The sequence below is a fragment of the Spermophilus citellus genome, assembly GCF_964194105.1.
Source record: "Spermophilus citellus genome assembly, chromosome: 3".
Taxonomy (NCBI): domain Eukaryota; kingdom Metazoa; phylum Chordata; class Mammalia; order Rodentia; family Sciuridae; genus Spermophilus; species Spermophilus citellus.
Genome location: NC_138184.1, coordinates 148,759,252 through 148,782,830, shown reverse-complemented (window position 1 = coordinate 148,782,830; position 23,579 = coordinate 148,759,252). Strand labels below are relative to the sequence as shown.

The following is a 23,579-nucleotide window of genomic DNA, read 5'->3' as shown; positions in this document are numbered from 1 at the left end:
TAGGTCAGTTAGGGATAACCAAATATGTGTGATGCCTCACATCTGATGTGAGTTGTGCCTCATATTATGCACAATACTAGTCTGTGACAAATTGGAAGCAATTTTTAAAAAATATTGTAGTGAAAGACTACAATAATTTAAGAAATATTGCTCTCAATCACTAGAGCTGTAGTCACTAAATTTATCTTAATAAAAGAAATGCTCTAATTAACATACCCAATCAGAAATTTATCCTATGAACTCTTTCCAAAGTAGCCTGGTTAAAACACATGTCAAAAGAGGAATAATTTTTAAGCCTTCCAAAATAATAAATAGTACCTGACAAGCAAGTTTAATTTGTTCAAAAAAAAAAAAAAACATAGCTATACTTACTTTATTAGGTCAAATAATTCTGAAACAAACATGGGAAACAAAAACAGTTCCAAAAAATGGTTTTGCTTTTAAGGCAAACCTTTCAAGAAAACAGGCTAGCTGGGTACAGCAGCATGCACTCATAATCCCAGCTTCTTGGGAGGCTGAGGCAGGAGTATCACTTTTTATTATTATTATTTTTTTTTAGTTGTAGATGAACAGAATACCTTTATTTCTTTCTATGTCATGCTGAGGATAGAACCCAATGCCTTATAAGTGCAAGACAAGCACTTCACCACTGAGCTATAACCCCAGCCCCAGGAGGATCACTTGAGTCCAGGAATTCATGATCAGCCTGGGCAACATAATGGTACCCCATCTTAACAAACCAAATAAATAAATAAATAAATAAGAAGAAGCAGGCTATCCATACATTCTATACAAATTAAGAAGCTCTGCTTTGGAGAAGAGGAGGAAATAAATCGAATGTAATTGTTAATTGTTATTCCAGTTAAAGTTTGTTGGCTTGTCAATATAATCCCTGTAGCATTTAAAATGTATAATGAATGTATTTTATAGTACAATAAATAGAAGCTGGGCTATTCTACACTACCACCAAAAGAGATTAACTATTCAAATAACAAAAATGCTGGGTTGGGTAGTTTCACTCTAAGGATATATGGATCCACTTAAGACTAGACTCAAGCCTATGTCTCTTTACCATTGAATGATGAGATTAGTGGTATTAGAGACTATTACCTCATTTGCCAAACTTAAGAACAAAAGAAATTGTGCAGATCTCTCTCCTGTACCCCACTTCTCTCCACCACCACCCAGCCCTATCCAGGTTCAGGTTCTTAATAGCTCCCTGCTAGGCCATTGTTTGTTATAGACAGCCCCCTGTCTTCCTGCTTATACTTTTCCCATTCTCCAATCTACCCGCCAGTGAGGGGGCGGGGAGTCTAAACTACTTAAGATAGAAGTCCAGGCTCATCCTGGTTAAGCCCTATGGCTATCCTTTCAGCTTCAGTTCTACCAGTTGTACCCTCTTCTTGTCAACTATTGCATTAGCCTATTTGCCTTTTACCAAGTGCCATGCCTTTTTATTTTTCATGCCATTTTCAATCCTTTTCTATTTCTCCTGTGAGTAGCAGGATTTATAAACATCAGAATCTGTAGTATAGATTATCATCTTCAAATAAACTGGCTTCCTGACAAAAAGAAAAAGAGGAGAAAGGGAAAAGGCTCCAGTCTATCCAAACTACTTGTCCTTACAACACCTTGTACATTCTCAGGCCTCTCTTGGAATGTTATTTGCTTTGCCTCCTGGAAAACCTGTCCTTATCCAAACTCTTAGTCTATCTTGTGTTGCTGCTATAACAGAACATTACAGGCTGGATAATTTATAATAAATAGAAATTAATTCCCTCATAGTTCTCTGGGCTAGGAAATCCAAGCTTAAGGGGCTTCTTGCTGCATCATCCAACAGCAGAAGGCAGAAGAGCAAGAGGGTGCCCAATTGGCCCTCTATAACAGCACCAGTCCCACCCATAAGGATGGAGCCCTCATGGCCTAATCACCCCTTCAAGGTCCCAACACTTAAGACTTGTTACAGCGGCATTTAGATTTGCAGGGGACAAACAAGCAAACCATAGTGCCCATAGACCCAATTAAGCATTGCCTTGAAAACACATTTACTTATCTCCTCCTCATTTTCCCTGTTAGGATAAAGATCATGTGTTATTGATCTCGTGATTCGCTATTGAACAGCAGAGCAGACAGCTTATGATGGGCACAGATATTTTCTAAATGAATAAAATGTATGTAGCTACCTAGAGTTTTCAAAAGTACAGAGATACTTCACAGTAAAAAATCAGCAATTGATCAACAGAATGGTACTAGCATAATAAACCATAAGAGTACTTACCTCACTTTGTGGCTCCTGGATGACTTTATAGAGTGATGAAACTAAAGAACTCTTGTCTTTCAAATTTGTGGCATAATTTGGTAAAGATGTTTCTGGCAGTGTCTAAACAAATTTAAAAAAAAATTCATTTTATTTTTATGAAATTCCAAAATAAGCAAAAAAAAAAAAAAATAGATTAGCTGTTGCCAGAAACTGGAGCAGTTGGTGGGGGCGGTGACTGGAAGTCACTAATAGGCACTGAGTTCTTGGGGGATGGGAATGTCCTGAATTAAGATGCTGGTGTTGGTTGCAACATTGTGGATGTACTAAAAACTATTGTATTCACCTTAAAATAGTGAATTTTATATGGTGTGGATTATATCTCAACAAATAAAATAAAATGTATTTTATTCTCTTATCAACAGAAACATAAATTAATACCAAACCTTCATCTTTAATTACAGTTTGGGGTTAGAAATGAGAAAACAAACTGGGTTTAAAGCTATAGATATATTTTTGTAGCATTGTATAAATTATAGTTTCATTAACTATGTTGATCCTGCTTCATGTTATATACGGATTTGATAAAATTTCCACCTAAAAGCCACAGATCACCTGATCCAAGTAACTACTGAGTTACATGTTGAGATTATTGAGCTGATCTATTTTCTGGATTTGGGCAGAAAATTTAAGACTTTTCAGAACTGGAGAAAAACATATCCATACCCCCAGCAAACTAAAATGTCATTAAATGTGTGGATAACCAATCACAGCTTGCCAGGCCTACCCACCCACACAGGACACCAAGACCAGAGAGGAATGGAAAGAGACAAAAATTCAGTAAGAAGTCATAAAACTTTGGGTAAAATAGCAATAAGGAAAAGGAAAGAAAGAGAGAAAGAAAGGGAGGGGAAACAACTCATTATAACAATAACAAAAACATATGCTTCTAGAGCATACCCCCTTCTGTAGCATTGTTATTTTTCCTCTACCAAATGACTTTTTTTTTTTGAGAAAAAGAAAAAATAAGTTTTATTTCTTTGCTAGCAAAGAAGAAACATATGAGACTCCTGTCCCAGAGGTTGGGATTCTGCCCATCCAGGGATCAGGGGGCTTTTTTTTTTTTTATTGGTTGTTCACAACATTACAAAGCTCTTGACATATCATATTTCATACATTAGATTGAAGTGGGTAATGAACCCCCAATTTTACCCCAAATGCAGATTGCAGAATCACGTCGGTTACACATCCACAATTTTACATAATGCTCTATTAGTAATTGTTGTATTCTGCTATCTTTCCTAATCCCTACTATCCCCCCTCCCTTCCCCTCCCATCTTCTCTCTCTACCCCATCTACTGTAATTCATTTCTCTCCTTGTTTATTTTCCCATTCCCCTCACAACCTCTTATATGTAATTTTATATAGCAATGAGGGTCTCCCTTCATTTCCATGCAATTTCCCTTTTCTCTCCCTTTCCCTCCCATCTCATGTCTCTGTTTAATGTTAATCTTTTCTTCCTGCTCTTCCTCCCTGCTCTGTTTATAGTTGCTCTCATTATATCAAAGAAGACATTTGGTATTTGTTTTTTAGGGATTGGCTAGCTTCACTAAGCATAATCTGCTCTAGTGCCATCCATTTCCCTGCAAATTCTATGATTTTGTCATTTTTTATTGCTGCATAGTACTCCATTGTGTATAGATGCCACATTTTTTTTATCCATTCATCTATTGAAGGGCATCTGGGTTGGTTCCACAGTCTAGCTATTGTGAATTGTGCTGCTATGAACATCGATGTGGCAGTATCCCTGTAGCATGCTCTTTTAAGGTCTTCAGGGAATAGTCCGAGAAGGGCAATAGCAGGGTCAAATGGTGGTTCCATTCCCATCTTTCCCAGGAATCTCCAAACTGCTTTCCAAATTTGCCGCACCAATTTGCAGTCCCACCAGCAATGTACAAGTGTACCATTTTCTCCACATCCTCGCCAGCACTTGTTGTTGTTTGACTTCATAGTGGCTGCCAATCTTACTGGAGTGAGATGGTATCTTAGGGTGGTTTTGATTTGCATTTCTCTGACTGCTAGAGATGGTGAGCATTTTTTCATGTACTTGTTGATTGATTGTATGTCCTCCTCTGAGAAGTGTCTGTTCAGGTCCTTGGCCCATTTGTTGATTGGGTTATTTATTATCTTATTGCCTAATTTTTTGAGTTCTTTGTATACTCTGGATATTAGGGCTCTATCTGAAGTGTGAGGAGTAAAAATTTGTTCCCAGGATGTAGGCTCCCTATTTACCTCTCTTATTGTTTCTCTTGCTGAGAAAAAACTTTTTAGTTTAAGTAAGTCCCATTTGTTGATTCTTGTTATTAACTCTTTTGCTATAGGTGTCCTATTAAGGAATTTGGAGCCCGACCCCACAATATGTAGATTGGAGCCAACTTTTTCTTCTATCAGACACAGAGTCTCTGATTTGATATCAAGCTCCTTGATCCATTTTGAGTTAACTTTTGTGCATGGCGAGAGGAGGGGATTCAGTTTCATTTTGTTGCATATGGATTTCCAGTTTTCCCAGCACCATTTGTTGAAGATGCTATCCTTCCTCCATTGCATGCTTTTAGCCCCTTTATCAAATATAAGATAGTTGTAACTTTGTGGATTAGTCTCTGTGTCCTCTATTCTATACCATTGGTCCACCCGCCTGTTTTGGTACCAGTACCATGCTGTTTTTGTCACTATTGCTCTGTAATATAGTTTGAAATCTGGTATCGCTATACCGCCTGATTCACACTTCCTGCTTAGAATTGCTTTTGCTATTCTGGGTCTTTTATTTTTCCATATGAATTTCATGATTGCTTTATCTATTTCTACAAGAAATGCCGTTGGGATTTTGATTGGCATTGCATTAAACCTATACAGAACTTTTGGTAATATCGCCATTTTGATGATGTTAGTTCTGCCTATCCATGAACAGGGTATATTTTTCCATCTTCTAAGATCTTCTTCTACTTCTCTCTTTAGGGTTCTGTAGTTTTCATTGTATAAATCTTTCACCTCTTTTGTTAGGTTGATTCCCAAGTATTTTATTGTTTTTGAGGATATTGTGAATGGAGTGTTTTTCCTCATTTCCGTTTCAGAAGTTTTGTCGCTGATATACAGAAATGCCTTTGATTTATGCGTGTTGATTTTATATCCTGCCACTTTGCTGAATTCATTTATTAGTTCTAGTAGTTTCTTTGTAGACCCTTTTGGGTCTTCTAGGTATAGAATCATGTCATCTGCAAATAGTGATAATTTAAGTTCTTCTTTTCCCCAAATGACTTTTTCTTCTTCAATCGATGCTAATTCAGTGGATACCATGTCTCAAGATATTCCTAACTGTCACTCCAAGATATACACTATCTTACATATCTGATAACCTTGCATTTCATGATTTAACATGGATTGTGGTATGTGATATAGGTATTTGTGTGCATAAACAGGGGTAGAAAATTAAACCACCGACATTCTCATAATTAGGATACTTGATTCATTTCTACTTTATTGTGTGCTCCTTGAGGGAAAGAACACTCTTATCGTGTTTCCCATTCATGTCACTCAGCACAAAGCCCCATACTCAAATCTTTGCTGAGGGAACATATTACAAAGAAACAAAATAAGAAATAGAAGCTGTCACTGTTTACCCTTCAGAGGGTTCTTTCAAAAGAAGTTATATTTCACCTTAGGATACAAAAGTGGATAGTTTTGTTTTAATCTAATGAGAGAATTTTGTTTACCAGAATGGTAAGTTAATGTGAACTATTTGGGAACCTTCCACCATTTCCAGAGGAAGAAAATACTTTCAGTGTACTGCTTACATAAAGAAGAGATTAGGGCATTCTTCAATATTTCAAAAGCAAGTAACAAAAGATATCCAGGTAACATTTCATTTCTGTAATTTGATTAAGAGTAACCTCACACTGGGGAAATTTATATAAAAGGGAGTAATGGTCAAATATACAGCAGATTTCTAATCCCTGAATAGAAACCTACAAGCCTAAATTATAAGTATAAAATAGATATAGATAAATATAGTCTATATGAAAACATTATATAAATGCCTAATATACATACCTAGTTACATATATTTCTAGTATAATTATATCTATAAAGTTTAAGAATAAATGAATTAAAAATACAAATATTTTAAAATTGCTATTGAATAGAAAATTATAATATTATCTATACTATCTAGGCTAAAATTGGAACAGTCACTAAAAACACAAATTATAATCCTCAGTGTATGTATCAATTTAGCTTCAAAGAGTACAATCTTTTCTGTGAAACAGCCAAAGGAAGAAAAAAAACAACTTTTTTTTTTCTGAAAAGTCAAGGCCTGGGAAATACTTTGAATTGGGGCTACTACAGTTGAATGAGAGAAAGGCTATCTTAAAATTTAGTGCAAAATTATTATATATTATTCACAATTCTGTCATTATTTCATTTTATGAATGTCTGTAAAAGCAGTGGGATATAACTGCTATGTTTACAAGGGATGCTTTGAAAAACTTAAAATCTGAAAGAAACAGATGAATATAAGTACTGTTACAAAAAACATTTAAATTAGTAAGGTTTCTCATGTTTCAAATGAAGATGAAAAGTAATAATGGGAAATTATGTTGAAATTATTCTTGGCAAAATTTGAAGAAGACAGATGCTTCAGACTGAAGTATCATTTGGCAGATGGTTTTTCAAAAATGTAAGGAAATAATATGGGTTGGGTGGAAGAGAATTAATGAAGATGGACAGATGGGTAAAGAACCACTAAATAAAACAACCTTGATCAACAATATCACACTTAAAACTGGATTTTGAGTAATATACTGAGATTTAGTGACTATCAGGAAAAAAAATGGAGTCTGGAAATCTGTTAGCTATTCTGAGAAAAACAATATAATTTGCAAGGTAATATTGTATAAATGAATCTTTGGAAAGATAGAAATTAAACCATTCATGAAATCTTAAAATGAAAAATCCAAGTTTCACTTGTTTATAATGAAAATACTAATAAGAGATTGGATAGCTTTTCCAAAGGAAAAAAAAAATGTTTCTTTCATTTTTAAGATTTTAAACAAAATATTTGCACAAAGCAAATTGCTGTCTCTGCATTTCAGAGTCTGTTGAGTCAGGTTTTGAGGTTAGGAGTTCAAATTGTCATCATGGAAGAGCACAGAACTAAAATCATCTTCACAGAGCAACTACTTCAAATTTTCTGAAGACACTGAGATGTGGAGAAGTTATATGATTTTCCCAATGTCATAAAACCACCTAGTAGGAGAATTAGGATTAGATCAAAGGTTATCTGACTCTAGGTCTACTTAATAAATCACAATGATTTTGGCCTTATTAATGCCATGGTTATTATTAAACAACCAAACTGAGATTTCTCTAAAAATAAGTATGTACCCTCAAAACCTTCCTTCTTAAGTATTTTAACTAAAATATGCAATTTAATAACACAAACCATTTCAAAAGACAAGTTACTCTAATTTTAAAAGTACTTTGCAGATTTGTTCCCAAGCAATTTTCTACCTTCTATTACCTCTGGTATGCTGGTTTAGCCTGACAATCTTGTTCTTTTATCAAAACACAGAGCTGAATTCAACACACATTAACATAATTCAGAATAACACTCAAAATCATTTTCAGGAATGCCTATCAAATTAGTCAAGGAATAGGAAATATCTTTCCTTAAACTGGCTGTCATAAAGACTTGAAGATAATTTAAACATTTGTGCTAACAAATTTATTGGAAACTAGGTAAATTTAATATGGAGGGTAGGGAGAAAATAAATTATATTATTTTTTATTCCAGGTGGCCTATGATTTCACTCTTTCCTCCCAATGGAAAATTTTCCTTAACTTTACATTAAATTAATTTTAAAATTTAAGAAAATATTGCTACCCAGTGTAAGGATGGCCTTAGGTTTTAGCCTAAGCAACTCCATTTTAAAACTCCAGTTTGAAACCTGCAGTCTCACCCGGCACCTATAGAGCCCTCCAGTATGGCCCTCAGGCACAAACAAGTCACTTCTCTCCACCCTGATACAAACTCAGAATGAAGTCTCTGGCAGACCTGCCTCCCCCCCCCCCAAAAAAAAAAAAAGGGGAAAAAAAATCATGATACTACACATCAAATCATATTCAACACTTTTAAAGTAGAAAAGAAAAAGCTTAAAAACATCTTGAATGCTTACTACTAAGACAAACTTAGCAGAAAAAAAGCACATACAAAATTTAATCAAATTATTAAAAATTATATAAAGCACTATATACTGCACACTTTTATAACATTCTGTAACACTTCACGATGACAAGGGATCCATATAGAAGGATGCTCAATTCATGACTATAAAAGCTGAGAAAGTAAAAATCTACCCAGACACTCAACAGGATTAGATAAGAGACAGATAAGGCCAGCTGCAAAATGAATAGGATACATTGCTTCTCCCAAGGTCACACTGCAATTGAAAAGTGTCATAACAACCTCCTTTTTTGAATGATTACTGAATTCTTACTCCCTGAAAATCCTTGTTGTCCAAAAGAGATTATCAAAAACTTTGTTATTTAAACATATGTCAGTAACAATGAAACATCCCACTCTTGTCTGAGGACATAAGTCACTTTGACACAGAGAATCAACCTTGATTTCCAATGCAGGCGCAGAGCTTCAGATAAAGGGTTTCTGAATACAACAGTCCAAATCCACGTTACTGTTATAGTTTTCCAGACTGCAAGATCCTGGATCCACTTTGAAGTCCACACCAATGTGCCCATTACAAACAGCTCTGCTTTGTTTTGAATTTATCAAAATACAGACAGCTTTATTTAAATATCACCTATATTCTACCATTCCTTTTATACTGTTTATCTTTTCCTTTATTTGAGGAAATGTCCTTTCTTGTGCAATCTCCCTCACTGCAACAAGTCAATAAACCTGATAATGTCAGACTATAAGTTTCTCCCTGAGGTTTTGGAAGTGATGGGTTGAACAAAATCAAAGTGACAATTTCAGCCCAAACCTTTTGCTTCTGTGGTTTATGATCATGAAGCTCACACAATTTTGGTGTTGTATAAGGACAGAAAAAAGGAATTAGCTGGTTTAGGGAACACAATTTTAGTTGTGATTAAAAAGAATTCATGAAACAAGCAAACATGAGATTTATGTCCTTCACCAACTAATAAAGATTATATACTTCTTAAATAATCACTGGGTTAGCCAACTGAGAAAGACCCATTGGTAGAAACCTGGGCAAGTACTTTCCCATCTTCTCTCCATTGTTGATCATGCCCGGTGCCACTGCCCTCCCCCATGACTGGGAGAAACATTTTGACAATGAATCATTGATGGTCACTGGAGAGTCACATCAACATTCATAACCATTCTTAGTGGAGCTGCCGTGAAGGGAGAAAATACGCAAGCAAATAAATGGATAAACTCTGAACCACCACTCAGGAGAAAACAGAATTAATTTTCTAGAAAAAAGATTACCATGTGTAAATAGTTCTCTATTAAGATATTATTAACATGCTTGTCCCACAGCTATTTATCTTTTCAGTCATATACAATTTAAAAAGTCACTGAAAACTTCTCTGAAATATAATTTTTAGATTAACAGTAAATATTACCTTAAACTCTGACAACCATTCCTCCACAACCCCTTTCTCTGAAGTAAACATCTTTCCACATCTGTTCCAAACCTTCAACCTGAAAATCAACATAGAAAAATGTTAAAATATGAATATTTTTTATTCAGATTACTATACATAGAGGTAATCCTATAATGTTAAGGCCATTTGTGAAATTAAAATCATTCAAACATAAATTACCACATTCATTTCAAAACCAATGTGCTTAAACAAGACTTAAAATGCAAGTATTTTGACAAAAGTATAAATACCATAACATGATAAAATTGGCTGTGTAATTGATTCAGCTTTCAGGAATGCCAGCTGCAAAACATATTGAAATTTTTTCTCTAGTTTCCATTAAATAATTTCAAAAAAGATCATTTGTCTTAAAATTGCGGAAAATATTTCAAAACTGTGAAAAATTAAGAATACACTCAAAACTGAATCTATAGAAAGAATTAAAGTAATTTAATTTGCTTATTTTTCAGCTCTTCACAGCAGCAACTACCTAGACAAGACATTCAGTTCCTGAATACCTTAATATTCGTTTTTAAAAAAAGTGACAATATACAAAATACTAACCCTATTCAACAGTACTTATTCAGAAGATTGGGCTTTACATAAGTAAGAAGGGAAAACAACAACAAGCTAAAGGAAATGTGTAATTTTTTCTGGGGGTGGGGGTGGGGGTTACCAGGGATTGAACCCAAGGGTTCTTAACCACTGAGCCACAACATCCCCCAACCCTTTATATTTTTTATTTTGAGAGATGGTTGTCAAGGCTGGCTTTCAATTTGATGATCCTCCTGTCTCAGCCTCCTAAGACACTGGGGTTTTAAGCATGTGCTGCCATGTTCTGAATAATATTTTTATTTCAAGCAAATTTTTTGTTAAAAGTACAATCTATTTTCCTTCAACCATCCATCTGTATGCAAGTATACTTAGAAACTGTTTCCTAAGGGAAAACTTTAGCTCTGTCTAAACTTCCTAACCCCTTGACTCTACACAAATACTGGAGTAGCTTTCTTCACTTTCATCAATGTTACAATGTAGCAGAACCTGAGGCAGAACTGCCAAAAACTGAATCCTGATTGTTCTATTGCTTATTTGTAGGATAAACTTTGGGCAAGATATTTGACTCACTTTTCATCAGTGAAAAAGCAATAACCATAGAACCCATTTTCAAGGGATTACTGTGAGGATTAAATTTTAAAATGAAGATAAAAGCACTTATTACAGGGCCTGGCAATAGAGTATTATTACAAGCAGTATTATTATTAAAGAACATTACAAACTCACATAATCTTTGCTACGCTGTTCATCAAAGTATACTGAGCTATCTTAATGAAAAACAGAGATTCTTGCGGATGAATATATTAATTCATTCATGATGACTTGAGTTTTATGTATCTCATTTTTTAGAATAAAAAATAGCTCATTTTTCCTTCAATAGAGTCACACTAACAGAAAAATCACATATTTCATTACATTATTGATTTGTCAGAACTGTATGGACAAAGTTGGCTTTGGAATGTTATCCTAAATGTTACCAAAAGCATGCTAGATCACATTATCTCTCTTATAAGCCAACAAAGGACAAAATTCACATCCTCAGTTTTCAGTACAGGAAAAGTCTCCCTTAAAATAACTGGGGCTGTTTTGTATTATGAGTATTTTGAATCTCATAGCTGATTAGCTTTGCTCTAATTCTAACAAAATTGGGAGCCAAAGTTTCTGCCCTAACTTTGTTCACATAAAAAGCAAGCCTAGATCAACTTTTCTATTACCTTAATTTATATCATTACATTTGTTTTCTTTTACCCTGTATCTACTTAGTTTTACTCCTTTATGCATATTTATGAAGCAAAGTAAACATAAATACACAAAACTTTTCCTTTATATGCTCTATTGTTTAATTAGGATTAAAAAGTCATCACAAATAGTACACCATATCAAGTTACAAAGAATGCGGCATGTATTTTCCAAAAAAGTTCCAAATAACTTTATAGTTAAAATTAAGGCAAGGGCTGGGTTATGGCTCAGGGCTGGGGCTGAGGCTCAGCAATAAAGCACTCGCCTAGCATTTGTGAGGCCTTGGGTTCAATCCTCCACACCACATAAAAATAAATAAATAAAATAAAGGTATTGTGTCCAACTACAACTAAAAAATAATTTTTTAAAAAAAATTAAGGGTAATTTTTAAAAGAATCAGTAGGAATATGCAAAGTTGCCAAGTAAGGCATCTTTGAACAACAGTGATGGAGCTACACTTCTAGATAGCAAGGCTTACTATGAAACTTACCAAAACTATACTAAAATGATATTGTCATAAGGGTAGAAAAACTAACAAGGAATAGAACAGAAACAGACCTGCACATACATGGTCACCTGATTTATGGCAAAAGTGACACTGAATTCTTCAAGGAAGAGACTGTCTTCTATAATAAACAAGACCAGGCCAACTGGACTATTACATGAGGAGGGAAAAGAGAACTATGATCCCCTGGCTCATACCATATACAAAAAACAGTTCCAGTGGAATCATCTGATTATGAATGGTAAAACACAAAGTTTTCAAAAGAAAACATTAGGAGAGTAATTTCATAACCTTAATGTAGGGAAAGATTTCTTAAACAAGAGGCACAAAAGCACTAATCATGGAGGTGAGAGAATAAATTGAATTTAAAATTGAATTTTACTGTTAATGAACAGTAAAAACCTCTAATCATCAAAAGGTACTGCTAAAGGAATGAAAAGGCAAAGTCACGGAATAGGAAGAATTACTTAAAATTCATATATAGATGATAAAAGCCTTATATCCAGAACAAATGAAGAACTCTTATAAATTAAAGGCAGACAACCCAATAGGAAAAACAAGATCATCCCTTAACCAAGTGGAAATTTGACACAGGAATGGTGCTCAACTTTGTTAGTCATCAGGAAAGTGTCAACTGAAATGTAGAATGAAATATACTGCACGCGCACTAGCGCACATACATATACACACACATACACACTCCAAAGTATGGCTGAATGAAAGATAATACCAAGTATTGTAAAGTTGGGAGCAATCATAATATTCACATAGAACTAGTGTGAATATAAGCTGGTATGATATATTGGAAGACTCTTTAGCAATGTATATCCTCTAAACTTGAACATATGCACGTTCTATGCATTCAACAATTTCATCCATAAAAATTATACCCAATAGAAACATGGACATATACATATGTTCAGGAATGTTCATAAGAGCAGCAATTTTTTAAATAGCCCAAACAGGGAACAAATGTACATCAAAAGTAGAATGGATAAAGTTTGGTATAGCACACAGAGTATTTCACACAACAAAATATCTCTATGAATAAATAAATTAAAACTACAACCATGCCATGATGTTGGGCAAAAGAAGGCAGATAAAAGAGTACATACTCTATAATTCCATTATATAAACTTCAAGAAACAGGAAAAATTAATTAAGTTAGAAGTTGGGGGAGTGGTTGCTCTTGAGGTTATGGAAACATTCTGTTTCATCATCTAGGAGCTGGTTACATAGGTGTGTGCATTTGATGAAAATTTACCAAGACTAACACTTATGATCTGTGCATTTTTCTACATGAATATTATACTTTAGTAACAATAGTCAGCCCCAGGCATCTTATTTTCCATCTGGGATCAAATGGGAGAGCTCCTTGTATATCTGAACTCACATGAATATTCACTTGGTTAGTATTGATGAGCTCAGGGGAAAAAAAAAAAAAAACCTGTCCTTCCCTGTATCTCTTTGTCTCTTTTTGCAGAACTCAAAAAGGAGTTAGGGAAATGACTTCCAAACAGAAACTTTTGGTCTTACCATTCCTCTCCGCCTTAGGTCCAATGGGACTAAAGTCATTATTCCCTTCATCCTTGTTGGTATCAGCACCACAAAAAGCTACAAACTCCCAGGCTATCCTCATCTCCTATACACAAATCTTCATAACTCTTTGCACATCCTCTACCTATCCTAATCCTATCTCCTATCCTACCTATCCTAATTCTGAAGAAGAAATCCCTCCCCTGTACCCTCTGCAATTGACCAGCAGACACTGCTTTCCCTGCATGCAAATTTCTCAAAGTGACTCCTTTTCCTCACACTGCCCTGGAAGAAATCACTGGGCCTGAAGGTAAAGCAGGTATCTTCCTTCCTCCATGTTATCACTCCAGGTCATTTTCCTTCTCTCCCACTGAACCATCTAACCAACACTACTTTGGAATGGGTAGTTTTCAACCCACACCCATGCTCTGCAGTCTTCCATCCCTCCCTCCATTTCCAGATGAGCTGAGCTCCGGGCTCACTATCACCCTGTCAAACCACTCCTACTTAAATTCTTGGTGATTTTTTTCCTCACCCCCATGATTTTTAATTACTCCAGCAATATTGTTTTCCTCCTTGTCTGAGCTACTTAACTTTACGATCATTGAGCTGTTCTCAAACATGGTCATGGGCACTTTATGCTCTTAAATGTCAATGTAACCTTAACAAACACCTAATGGTCAAAATAAAACAAAAGTGTAGTCCTGATATATAACCCAAAGTATAAAATAAATATATACAAGACCCCACTAATTGTTATTGTTTGGATATAAGGGATCTCCCAAAAGCTCACGTGTGAAATAATGCAAGAAGTTTCAGAGGAGAAATAATTGGATTATAAAACTTTAACCCAATCAGTGAATTAATCACTAATGGGATTAACAGAGTGGTAACTAGATGCAGATGGGGTGTGACTGGAGGAAGTGTGGCTATGGGGTATATATTTTGTTTCTGGAGCTGGAGTCTCTCTAGGCTTTTTTTTTTTTTTTAGAGAGAGAGAGAGAGAGAATTTTAATATTATTTTTTAGTTTTTTCGGCGGACACAACATCTTTGTTTGTATGTGGTGCTGAGGATCGAACCCAGGCCGCACGCATGCCAGGCGAGCGCGCTACCGCTTGAGCCACATCCCCAGCCCCTCTAGGATTCTTAACCACCATAATGTGACCAGCTTCCCTCTGCCACACACTCTGCCATGATGTTCAGCTTCACCTCAAGCCCTGAGGAATGGAGCTGGCCTTCTCTGGACTAAGACCTCTGAAATCATGAGCCTTCAAATAAACTTTTCCTCCCCTATGGTTGTGCTGATCAGATCCGTCAGAACAGTGAAATGGCTGAATAAAACACTGATATAAATCAATTATTAAATAAATAAATAAGAGATAAACCCTTCTTTCAAAAAAAGTCCCAATAACAAATGTAGACCCTTTCCCCTCCAGGAGAAGGAGCTTAGTACCTGTCTCACCTCTAAGGGTAGGCTGGAAACAGTGATTCACTTCTAAAGAAAAGAGTATGGAAAGGGTGAAATGATAACAGTATAGTGGAGAACACTGGGTTGACCATAGTTATCATCATCTATGATGCCAAGTGAATATCATATATGATTTGATGTGATGAGAAGGGCACCTTGCTCTGTGATAGTCTTTCTAAAACTCCATAAACCCAATATAACTATGTGACAGACACTAGAGGAAACTCATTATGAAGAATATTCTACAAAATAACTGACTAGAGCTCCTCAAAACTGAGGTCATGAAAAACAAGAAAGAATGAGAAACTAAAAACTAAAATGAGACCAAAAGAGACTAATGATGAAACTAAATGCAATATGGTATCTTAGATTAGATTCTGGACCCAAAAAAAAGGATAATGATGAACACAATGGTGAGATACTAATAAAGCCTAGAATTTAGTTAAAAGCCATGTAATAGAAGGACAATGTACATTGGTAAGGTAAGATGACAGCATTGTGAGACAAAAAGAGGTATAGGGTATAAAGATATTCTCTGTACTATCCTTGCAGCTTTTCTGTAATTCTAGTTATTTGAAATAAAATAAAATAAAAATTATTGAAATCCCCAAAAGACTTTTTGCATATGTAGGTTAATAGCTATTGATATTTACTGTGTCATAAATTATAAGACTTAAAAATTTCAAATGAAAACATATAATTTTAAATTACCAAGTGAAGCCAGCTCCTGGAGGATGTTATGCTAAGTGAAAGGAGCCAGGCTCTGAAAGATAAATACTGCATGATCTCATTTATATATGGAGTCTAAAAAGGTCAACTCTGAGCAGTAGAAACTAAGAGAAGAATGGTTTCCAGGGGTTGAGGGTAGAGGAGATATGTTAGCCAAGGGGTACCAAGTTTAAGCTAGACAGGATAAATAGTTCTAGAAATCTAATGTATGTGAAAATTTGCCAAAAGACGAAATCTTTATATGTGTGTGTGTATGTGTGTGTATACACACATACATATATATGTATACATAATTTTTTTAGTTGCCAATGGACCTTTATTTTTATTTATTTGTATGTGGTGCTGAGAATCAAACCCAGTGCCTCACACATGCTAGGCAAGTGCTCTACCACTGGGCCACAATCCCAGTCCAAAAGACTAAACCTTAAAAGCTCTCCCACCCCACCCCCCACAAAAAATAAGTATCTTAGGAGATGGATAATTAGATTTATTTAATCATTGAACAATGTATACTCATATTAAAATATTACATTGCATACCATAAATATGTGCTGATTTTATTTGTTAATTATACTTTAATAAACTGAATATCCCTCCCCCAAATCTGCATAGGGTAAAACTTTTTAAATTCTTTCAGGTGACAAGTTTCTTTTAACTTCATGAAAATGAAAATATCTTAAAAACAAGATAAAGCATATAAATATTAAAAATGGTATTTAAAAATTATTCATTTTGTGAAAAAGAGGATTATGTGGATAGGTAAGTTTTAAAGAAATAGAAGATAAAAAAAACACTGTTTGTTGACTGATACTTTTCTTTGTCCTCACCACACTGTATTTAAAAAAAAAAAAAAAAAAAAAAAACTTTCCATTTGCCCTGGGCTCCAAGATGAGTAACAGTTATAACTACAGGCATCACTAAAGACTAGGTAGGACAAAAAATAAAGTAACTACAAAATAGAAACAATGATTTAAAAACTGTTTCTCTCTACCAGCAGGCAGCAAGAGTCTTTCTACAGTTACTAACCCAGCCCTATATTTTATACCTAATATGTAACTTATTAACATTATGGCAAAGCCTTGATTATGTAACTCTGTAGGTTGTATAAACCTAAATAGATACATCAAGTAATATTCAAAACATATTCTCACATCTTTAAAATATATATATATATATATATATATATATATATATATATATATATATATATATTCTTCTCTAAGGTAAAAGGAGTAAAATTTAAAAAGAATCTTCCTGCTGTATAACAAAACTTCCTATTTTTCTCAAATATGTTCAAGAGAAGAATATTTAAAATTGTATTAGAAAGTTTACTGAGGTTGTATGCAGTACTTCACAAGGAGAATTAATCTGTACAAAATTAATTTTTATATGTAATATATAATAAAATCATTTTAATCAAATATATTATTCTTCAATTTTTGTACTATATTCTTATCTTAACTCTAATAATGACTACCAGATTTCATCTTCCAGTGTTGTCACCAGAGACACAAAACATTAAATTGTTTTACTATTACCCAATTGAGGAAAAAATACAAAAACAAAAATCTGAACTGTAAAACTAGAAATTTCCTAATTTCTACTATTATTTTACATTATCTTCTTTATTATGTGGTATTAACTATAAACTACAACAACAAAAAATTGTATCCATTTGCCTTGTGTATTATGAAAATCAACCTTCTATAAATTTAGAATAACCAAATTTCTATACACAGATTATGACATATCACTAAGTTTAAAATTTCTGTCCTATGCAATAAAGCCATTGAAGTGTTTAAATTAAGTGCTGTCAGATTAATAAAATTCTCAGGTGAAGTTCAGGAAAACAGAAGAGAAAGAAATGTCCAAATTATATTACAGAACAATATTGATACCATCTTAGGTATTTGTTGTTGTTGTTGTTGTTTAGAAATGGACAGATCAACTGAAGAGTCCTATGAAGGAGCAGGAACTCATGAAGGAACAAGGAATCTGTGCTATTTCTTGAAATGAGGGGTTGTTGAATGCCTCATGGCAGGCCTGTGCCCTTGAACAAATAAAGCTTCTGCTCAAGGCACAGGGAGATGCAATATAATTCTAAGCAGGAAGTGTGAATCAGGCGGTATAGCGATACCAGATTTCAAACTATATTACAGAGCAATAGTGACAAAAACAGCATGGTACTGGTACCAAAACAGGCGGGTGGACCAATGGTATAGAATAGAAGACACAGAGACTAATCCACAAAGTTACAACTATCTTATATTTGATAAAGGGGCTAAAAGCATGCAATGGAGGAAGGATAGCATCTTCAACAAATGGTGTTGGGAAAACTGGAAATCCATATGCAACAAAATGAAACTGAATCCCCTCCTCTCGCCATGCACAAAAGTTAACTCAAAATGGATCAAGGAGCTTGATATCAAATCAGAGACTCTGCGCCTGATAGAAGAAAAAGTTGGCTCCAATCTACATATTGTGGGGTCGGGCTCCAAATTCCTTAATAGGACACCCATAGCACAAGAGTTAATAACAAGAATCAACAAATGGGACTTAATTAAACTTAAAAGTTTTTTCTCAGCAAGAGAAACAATAAAAGAGGTAAATAGGGAGCCTACATCCTGGGAACAAATTTTTACTCCTCACACTTCAGATAGAGCCCTAATATCCAGAGTATACAAAGAACTCAAAAAATTAGGCAATAAGATAACAAATAACCCAATCAACAAATGGGCCAAGGACCCGAACAGACACTTCTCAGAGGAGGACATACAATCAATCAACAAGTACATGAAAAAATGCTCACCATCTCTAGCAGTCAGAGAAATGCAAATCAAAACCACCCTAAGATACCATCTCACTCCAGTAAGATTGGCAGCCACTATGAAGTCAAACAACAACAAGTGCTGGCGAGGATGTGGAGAAAAGGGTACACTTGTACATTGCTGGTGGGACTGCAAATTGGTGCGGCCAATTTGGAAAGCAGTTTGGAGATTCCTGGGAAAGATGGGAATGGAACCACCATTTGACCCAGCTATTGCCCTTCTTGGACTATTCCCTGAAGACCTTAAAAGAGCATGCTACAGGGATACTGCCACATCGATGTTCATAGCAGCACAATTCACAATAGCTAGACTGTGGAACCAACCCAGATGCCCTTCAATAGATGAATGGTTAAAAAAAATGTGGCATCTATACACAATGGAGTACTATGCAGCAATAAAAAATGACAAAATCATAGAATTTGCAGGGAAATGGATGGCACTAGAGCAGATTATGCTTAGTGAAGCTAGCCAATCCCTAAAAAACAAATACCAAATGTCTTCTTTGATATAATGAGAGCAACTATGAACAGAGCAGGGAGGAAGAGTAGGAAGAAAAGACTAACATTAAACAGAGACATGAGATGGGAGGGAAAGGAAGAGAAAAGGGAAATTGCATGGAAAAGAAGGGAGACCCTCATTGCTATACAAAATTACATATAAGAGGTTGTGAGGGGAATGGGAAAATAAACAAGGAGAAAAATGAATTACAGTAGATGGGGTAGAGAGAGAAGATGGGAGGGGAGGGGAGGGGGGATAGTAGGGGATAGGAAAGGTAGCAGAATACAACAATTACTAATAGGGCATTATGTAAAATTGTGGATGTGTAACCGACGTGATTCTGCAATCTGCATTTGGGGTAAAATTGGGGGTTCATAACCCACTTCAATCTAATGTATGAAATATGATATGTCAAGAGCTTTGTAATGTTGTGAACAACCAATAAAAAATATAATTTACAGGGCTAGTAAGAGAGGTGTAGAGAGTCTTTCCCAAAGCCCATTGCATAGGTCTTTTCTCCTCTGAATTAAAAAAAAAAAAAAAAAAAAAACAAGTATCTGGCTATCAAGAAGTGAACATAAATTTTTACTTAGGGAAACATTCTTTGACTAAATCATCTTTTGCACAACCCATGGATAAGATGACATTGGGATTTCAGTGTACTATGACAACCAGCCCAGTGTTTTTCTGTTGGGAAAGCTAGAGTAATAGAAGGAAAGATAACAATCCCTCTTCTTATTTCCATCTTCCTGTTCTTCTCAAATCTTCTAGAACTTCAGAAGAATATCTGATTTGAGCTCTAATAGGAGTTTAGAAAGAAGTATTTTTCAATAACCATGTTGATATCTAGATGGATCCTCTTAACTAATTAACTAATTTCTCACAAGAACATAATGAACACAGTGCCAGAAAACCTTTGAGGCCGGCCTTAAGAAATCTGCAGCTTCCACCTTCATGCATGTGTCCCTCTGGGAATCCAGTGGGCACACTGTATGAAGCCCAAACCACCACAGAAGCTTGCAGGAAAACAGCTGAGGTGCCTGCTGAACTGCCAGCTGAGAACACACTACATGCCGACCATGGGACTGAAACATCTTAGACCTCCCAGCCGAGTCAAACCTCCAGATAGATGATTGCAGTTTCTGCTACCAACAAGCAGAATATCTGCCCAGCTAAATTTAGTCAGCCTCATATTTTTAAGAGATAATAAATAGTTGCTATTTGAAGCCACTAAGTTTCAGGATAGTTTATTAGGCAGCAACAGAAAAACCAAAACACTATCTTAACCAAATATTTGGACAGATCGGCTTGGTGCAAAGCATTACAGTAACTCCTAATGGAGTTTAGCTTGAGCAAAGAGATGGTCCCTCCCATCAAGGAGCATTAGGTTGAGCAAAGAGATGGTCCCTCCCATCAAGGAGTTAGACTTTTCTCTGAAAACTTGTAATAAAACCCTTTGTACACAGGACATAATTCCTGAATTGTCCAATAAAGGTGATTACATTCTTCTCAGGTGTACTTTTTTGCTTGATCCCTATTGTCAATAATGACAGACATTATGAAACAGTTGGCTAGAATTCAAAGTTTAGAGAACCATGGCCACAGAAGAAAAGAAAACTCACTGGCTAATAATCATCTTGTCATAAGTGTTATACTTAATCAGTGGAGGAAGCAATCACAATTGCCACAATATTATATAAAAGCTTTTTATTAAGCATAAATAATCTAAATACATACATATCTTGATGCCAGTTCCCTAGAATACAATCTTCCTGAAATGTCAAATGATTTTATTTAAATTTTCAGTTAATAAAAATTGTTTCATCTGGATTTTTCTGCTTTCTGGTATTAGATCTTTAAATTTTCGATGTAATTAATATTAAAAAAAAACTTTTAAAATGTAGATACAATAAGGAATTCAGGTTTGATAGAATAATTAATAATCAATAATGCTTATCAATGAGAACTTCAGTGTAAGACAGACTATTGAAAGAAAATAACATTTTCAAAATGATAGATTGTTTTTTCCTCTTTCTAGGTTTAAGAAAAACTCATAAAAATTAGGGGGAAAACTAGAAGATTTCTAAAGTCCCTGCTTAACCTACAACCATACATAAAAATAAATTATTCAAAAGCAAGTTGACTAAGATATTCAATGTAAAGTAATACTTGCTACAATTAGACATTTTTACAGACAATGCAATACTTTAATGTTATAGATAGGGACATATGTAGAAGACCATAAAATTCATTTGTCCAATACTCATACTGACTCAAAGCATCAGATGAACATACAGGTTGCTTCCACAATGTTGATGTTTTCCCAAGGGATGATTTTTATTAATTTGATGGCAAAATCCAGAACATAATTCTACGTAAAATGAATTCAAATTAATCCTAAATTTGGGGGTTTATAAAGCCATCCATTCCACAAAATGGAGGGATAAGATAGACACAAGAAAATTGGTACAATGAAACTAAGAAACACATTTCCACTCCATTAGGAAACCACAGGTCATAAAGCCCATCACAAGCTATGGTATGGAACAGAATGCTTTAAAGAAATTACTGAACCACTCAGGCATGCATTATTCTAATATCAATAAAAAAAAAGTGCTCATCTCACCATTCTGGAACCTCTTAGCTCAGAGAAATCTAATTCATCAATAAATTGCACATGATTTTAGTCTAGGCTATTTGAATGCTAGCTCAAAAAAGTGGGAGAGAATAATTGTATATATATTTTTAAAAACTGCAGAAATCTAACGATAGGAATTGTAGCATAATGAGGACTTAAGGAAACTGGACCTAAAGCTAGAAACTAAAACCCGGATCTGTTTTCTAAAGGTAGCCAGTTTATTGTGACTTCTCTGATTTGTTCGGTGCACTCTCTATTTGCTGACTAGTTTCTTAATTACCCTGCTCTTTTGGTTTAGACATATGTCTTCCTAAAGCTCATATGTGAGACAATGCAAGAAGGTTTAGAGGTGAAATGACTGGATTATGGTCCACATAACCCATCAGTGAATTAATTCCCTGATAGGGATTAACTGTAACTAATAGGTAGGCAAGTAGGGTGTGGCTGGAGGAGGTGGGTCATGGAAGGGTGTGTGTCTCTCTCCTTCTTTCTCTTCCTCTCTCCTGCCATGTCCAAAGCTGGTTTCCTCTAACACTTTTTGCCTGATAATCTGCCTCATCTTGGGCCTGAAGAAATGGAGTTGGCATAGAATAAGATAGACTAAGATCTCTGAAACTCTCAGCCTCAAAATAAACTTTTCTCTCTCTAAATGTTCTTGTCAGATCTTTTAGTCACAGTGGTGAAAAAAGCTGACTGTAAGACACTTTCCTATGGCCCATGGTGGTTATTCTAATCTTATCATGACCTTTTTTTCTGTTCCAGGCCCACATTCTCCTCTGCAGCAAACCTGTATTTCTCAATTTCCCAACTCCAAATTCTTTATATAAATCTCTGATTTTGCCAGTTCTTTATTTTGAGTGTGACTAAAACTGGCCAGTCCAGAGATGGCCTGTCCTTGAAATAGATGTCTACCCTTGGGCCAACATTTGAGACCAAAAGTATAGGATCATGTAGATACAGTTTTATTTAGAAGAGTCTTTGTATGAGCAGAAAAGGTAAACATATCTAGCATCTAGTGCAAATGTAACAGCTTAGAATAAATCTAACAAGCTATCAGGCTACAACACGTCTATCAAGAAAACCTAAAATTGTATAACCTTCCTTAGCAATCAAGTATCACAGAAAGTGTTCATACTAGGCTTGGAATCAACAAAACAAGAAGACCATTTTTGTAAAAACTCCTTTCAAATAAGGCTACTCTTATCATGTATTTACCCAATTTTTTAACACCTGTTATAATGAAACCTTGTTAAATTGATTTACATATAAACAGATACATAAACATTGTCCAGAGAATGAATAAGTGAACAAAATTATAGATCTTTACTAGTTTGAACCCAGGGCCTCATGCATACTAAGCAAGTGTTCTACTGAGATACATCTCCATCTCCAGGAAGACAATCATATTGTTTTTATTTTGAGACAGGGTCTCACTAAGTTGCCTGGACTGGTCTCAAACTTGCCATCCTCCTCACTAGCTGGGATTACAGGCATGCACCATGTCTATCTTCTAAGTTTTAAACACCACATTTACCTCATTAGTTAACTCTTCAAAGTAGTTGTTAATAGTTTGGATCCCAAATGTTCCCCCAAAACCTCTTGTTTTAAAGGCTTGGTCCCCCATGCAGCAATGTTCAGGACT

At 35.1% G+C, this 23,579-nt stretch overlaps 1 protein-coding gene across 3 annotated transcripts in view; it reads right to left on the bottom strand.

Moving 5' to 3' along the window:
* Nucleotides 1–23,579, bottom strand: part of HYCC1 (hyccin PI4KA lipid kinase complex subunit 1) — a 78,331-nt gene that overhangs the window by 35,710 nt on the left and 19,042 nt on the right. For all 3 annotated transcript variants that reach the window (XM_081282917.1, XM_081282916.1, XM_081282918.1), the window contains 2 exons: nucleotides 9,920–9,998; nucleotides 2,279–2,380 (listed from right to left, as the gene is read on the bottom strand). In XM_081282917.1, coding sequence (XP_081139043.1) covers nucleotides 2,279–2,380; nucleotides 9,920–9,970 — 153 coding nt within the window. In that variant the 5' untranslated portion in view covers nucleotides 9,971–9,998. The remainder of the gene's footprint in view (nucleotides 1–2,278; nucleotides 2,381–9,919; nucleotides 9,999–23,579) is intronic.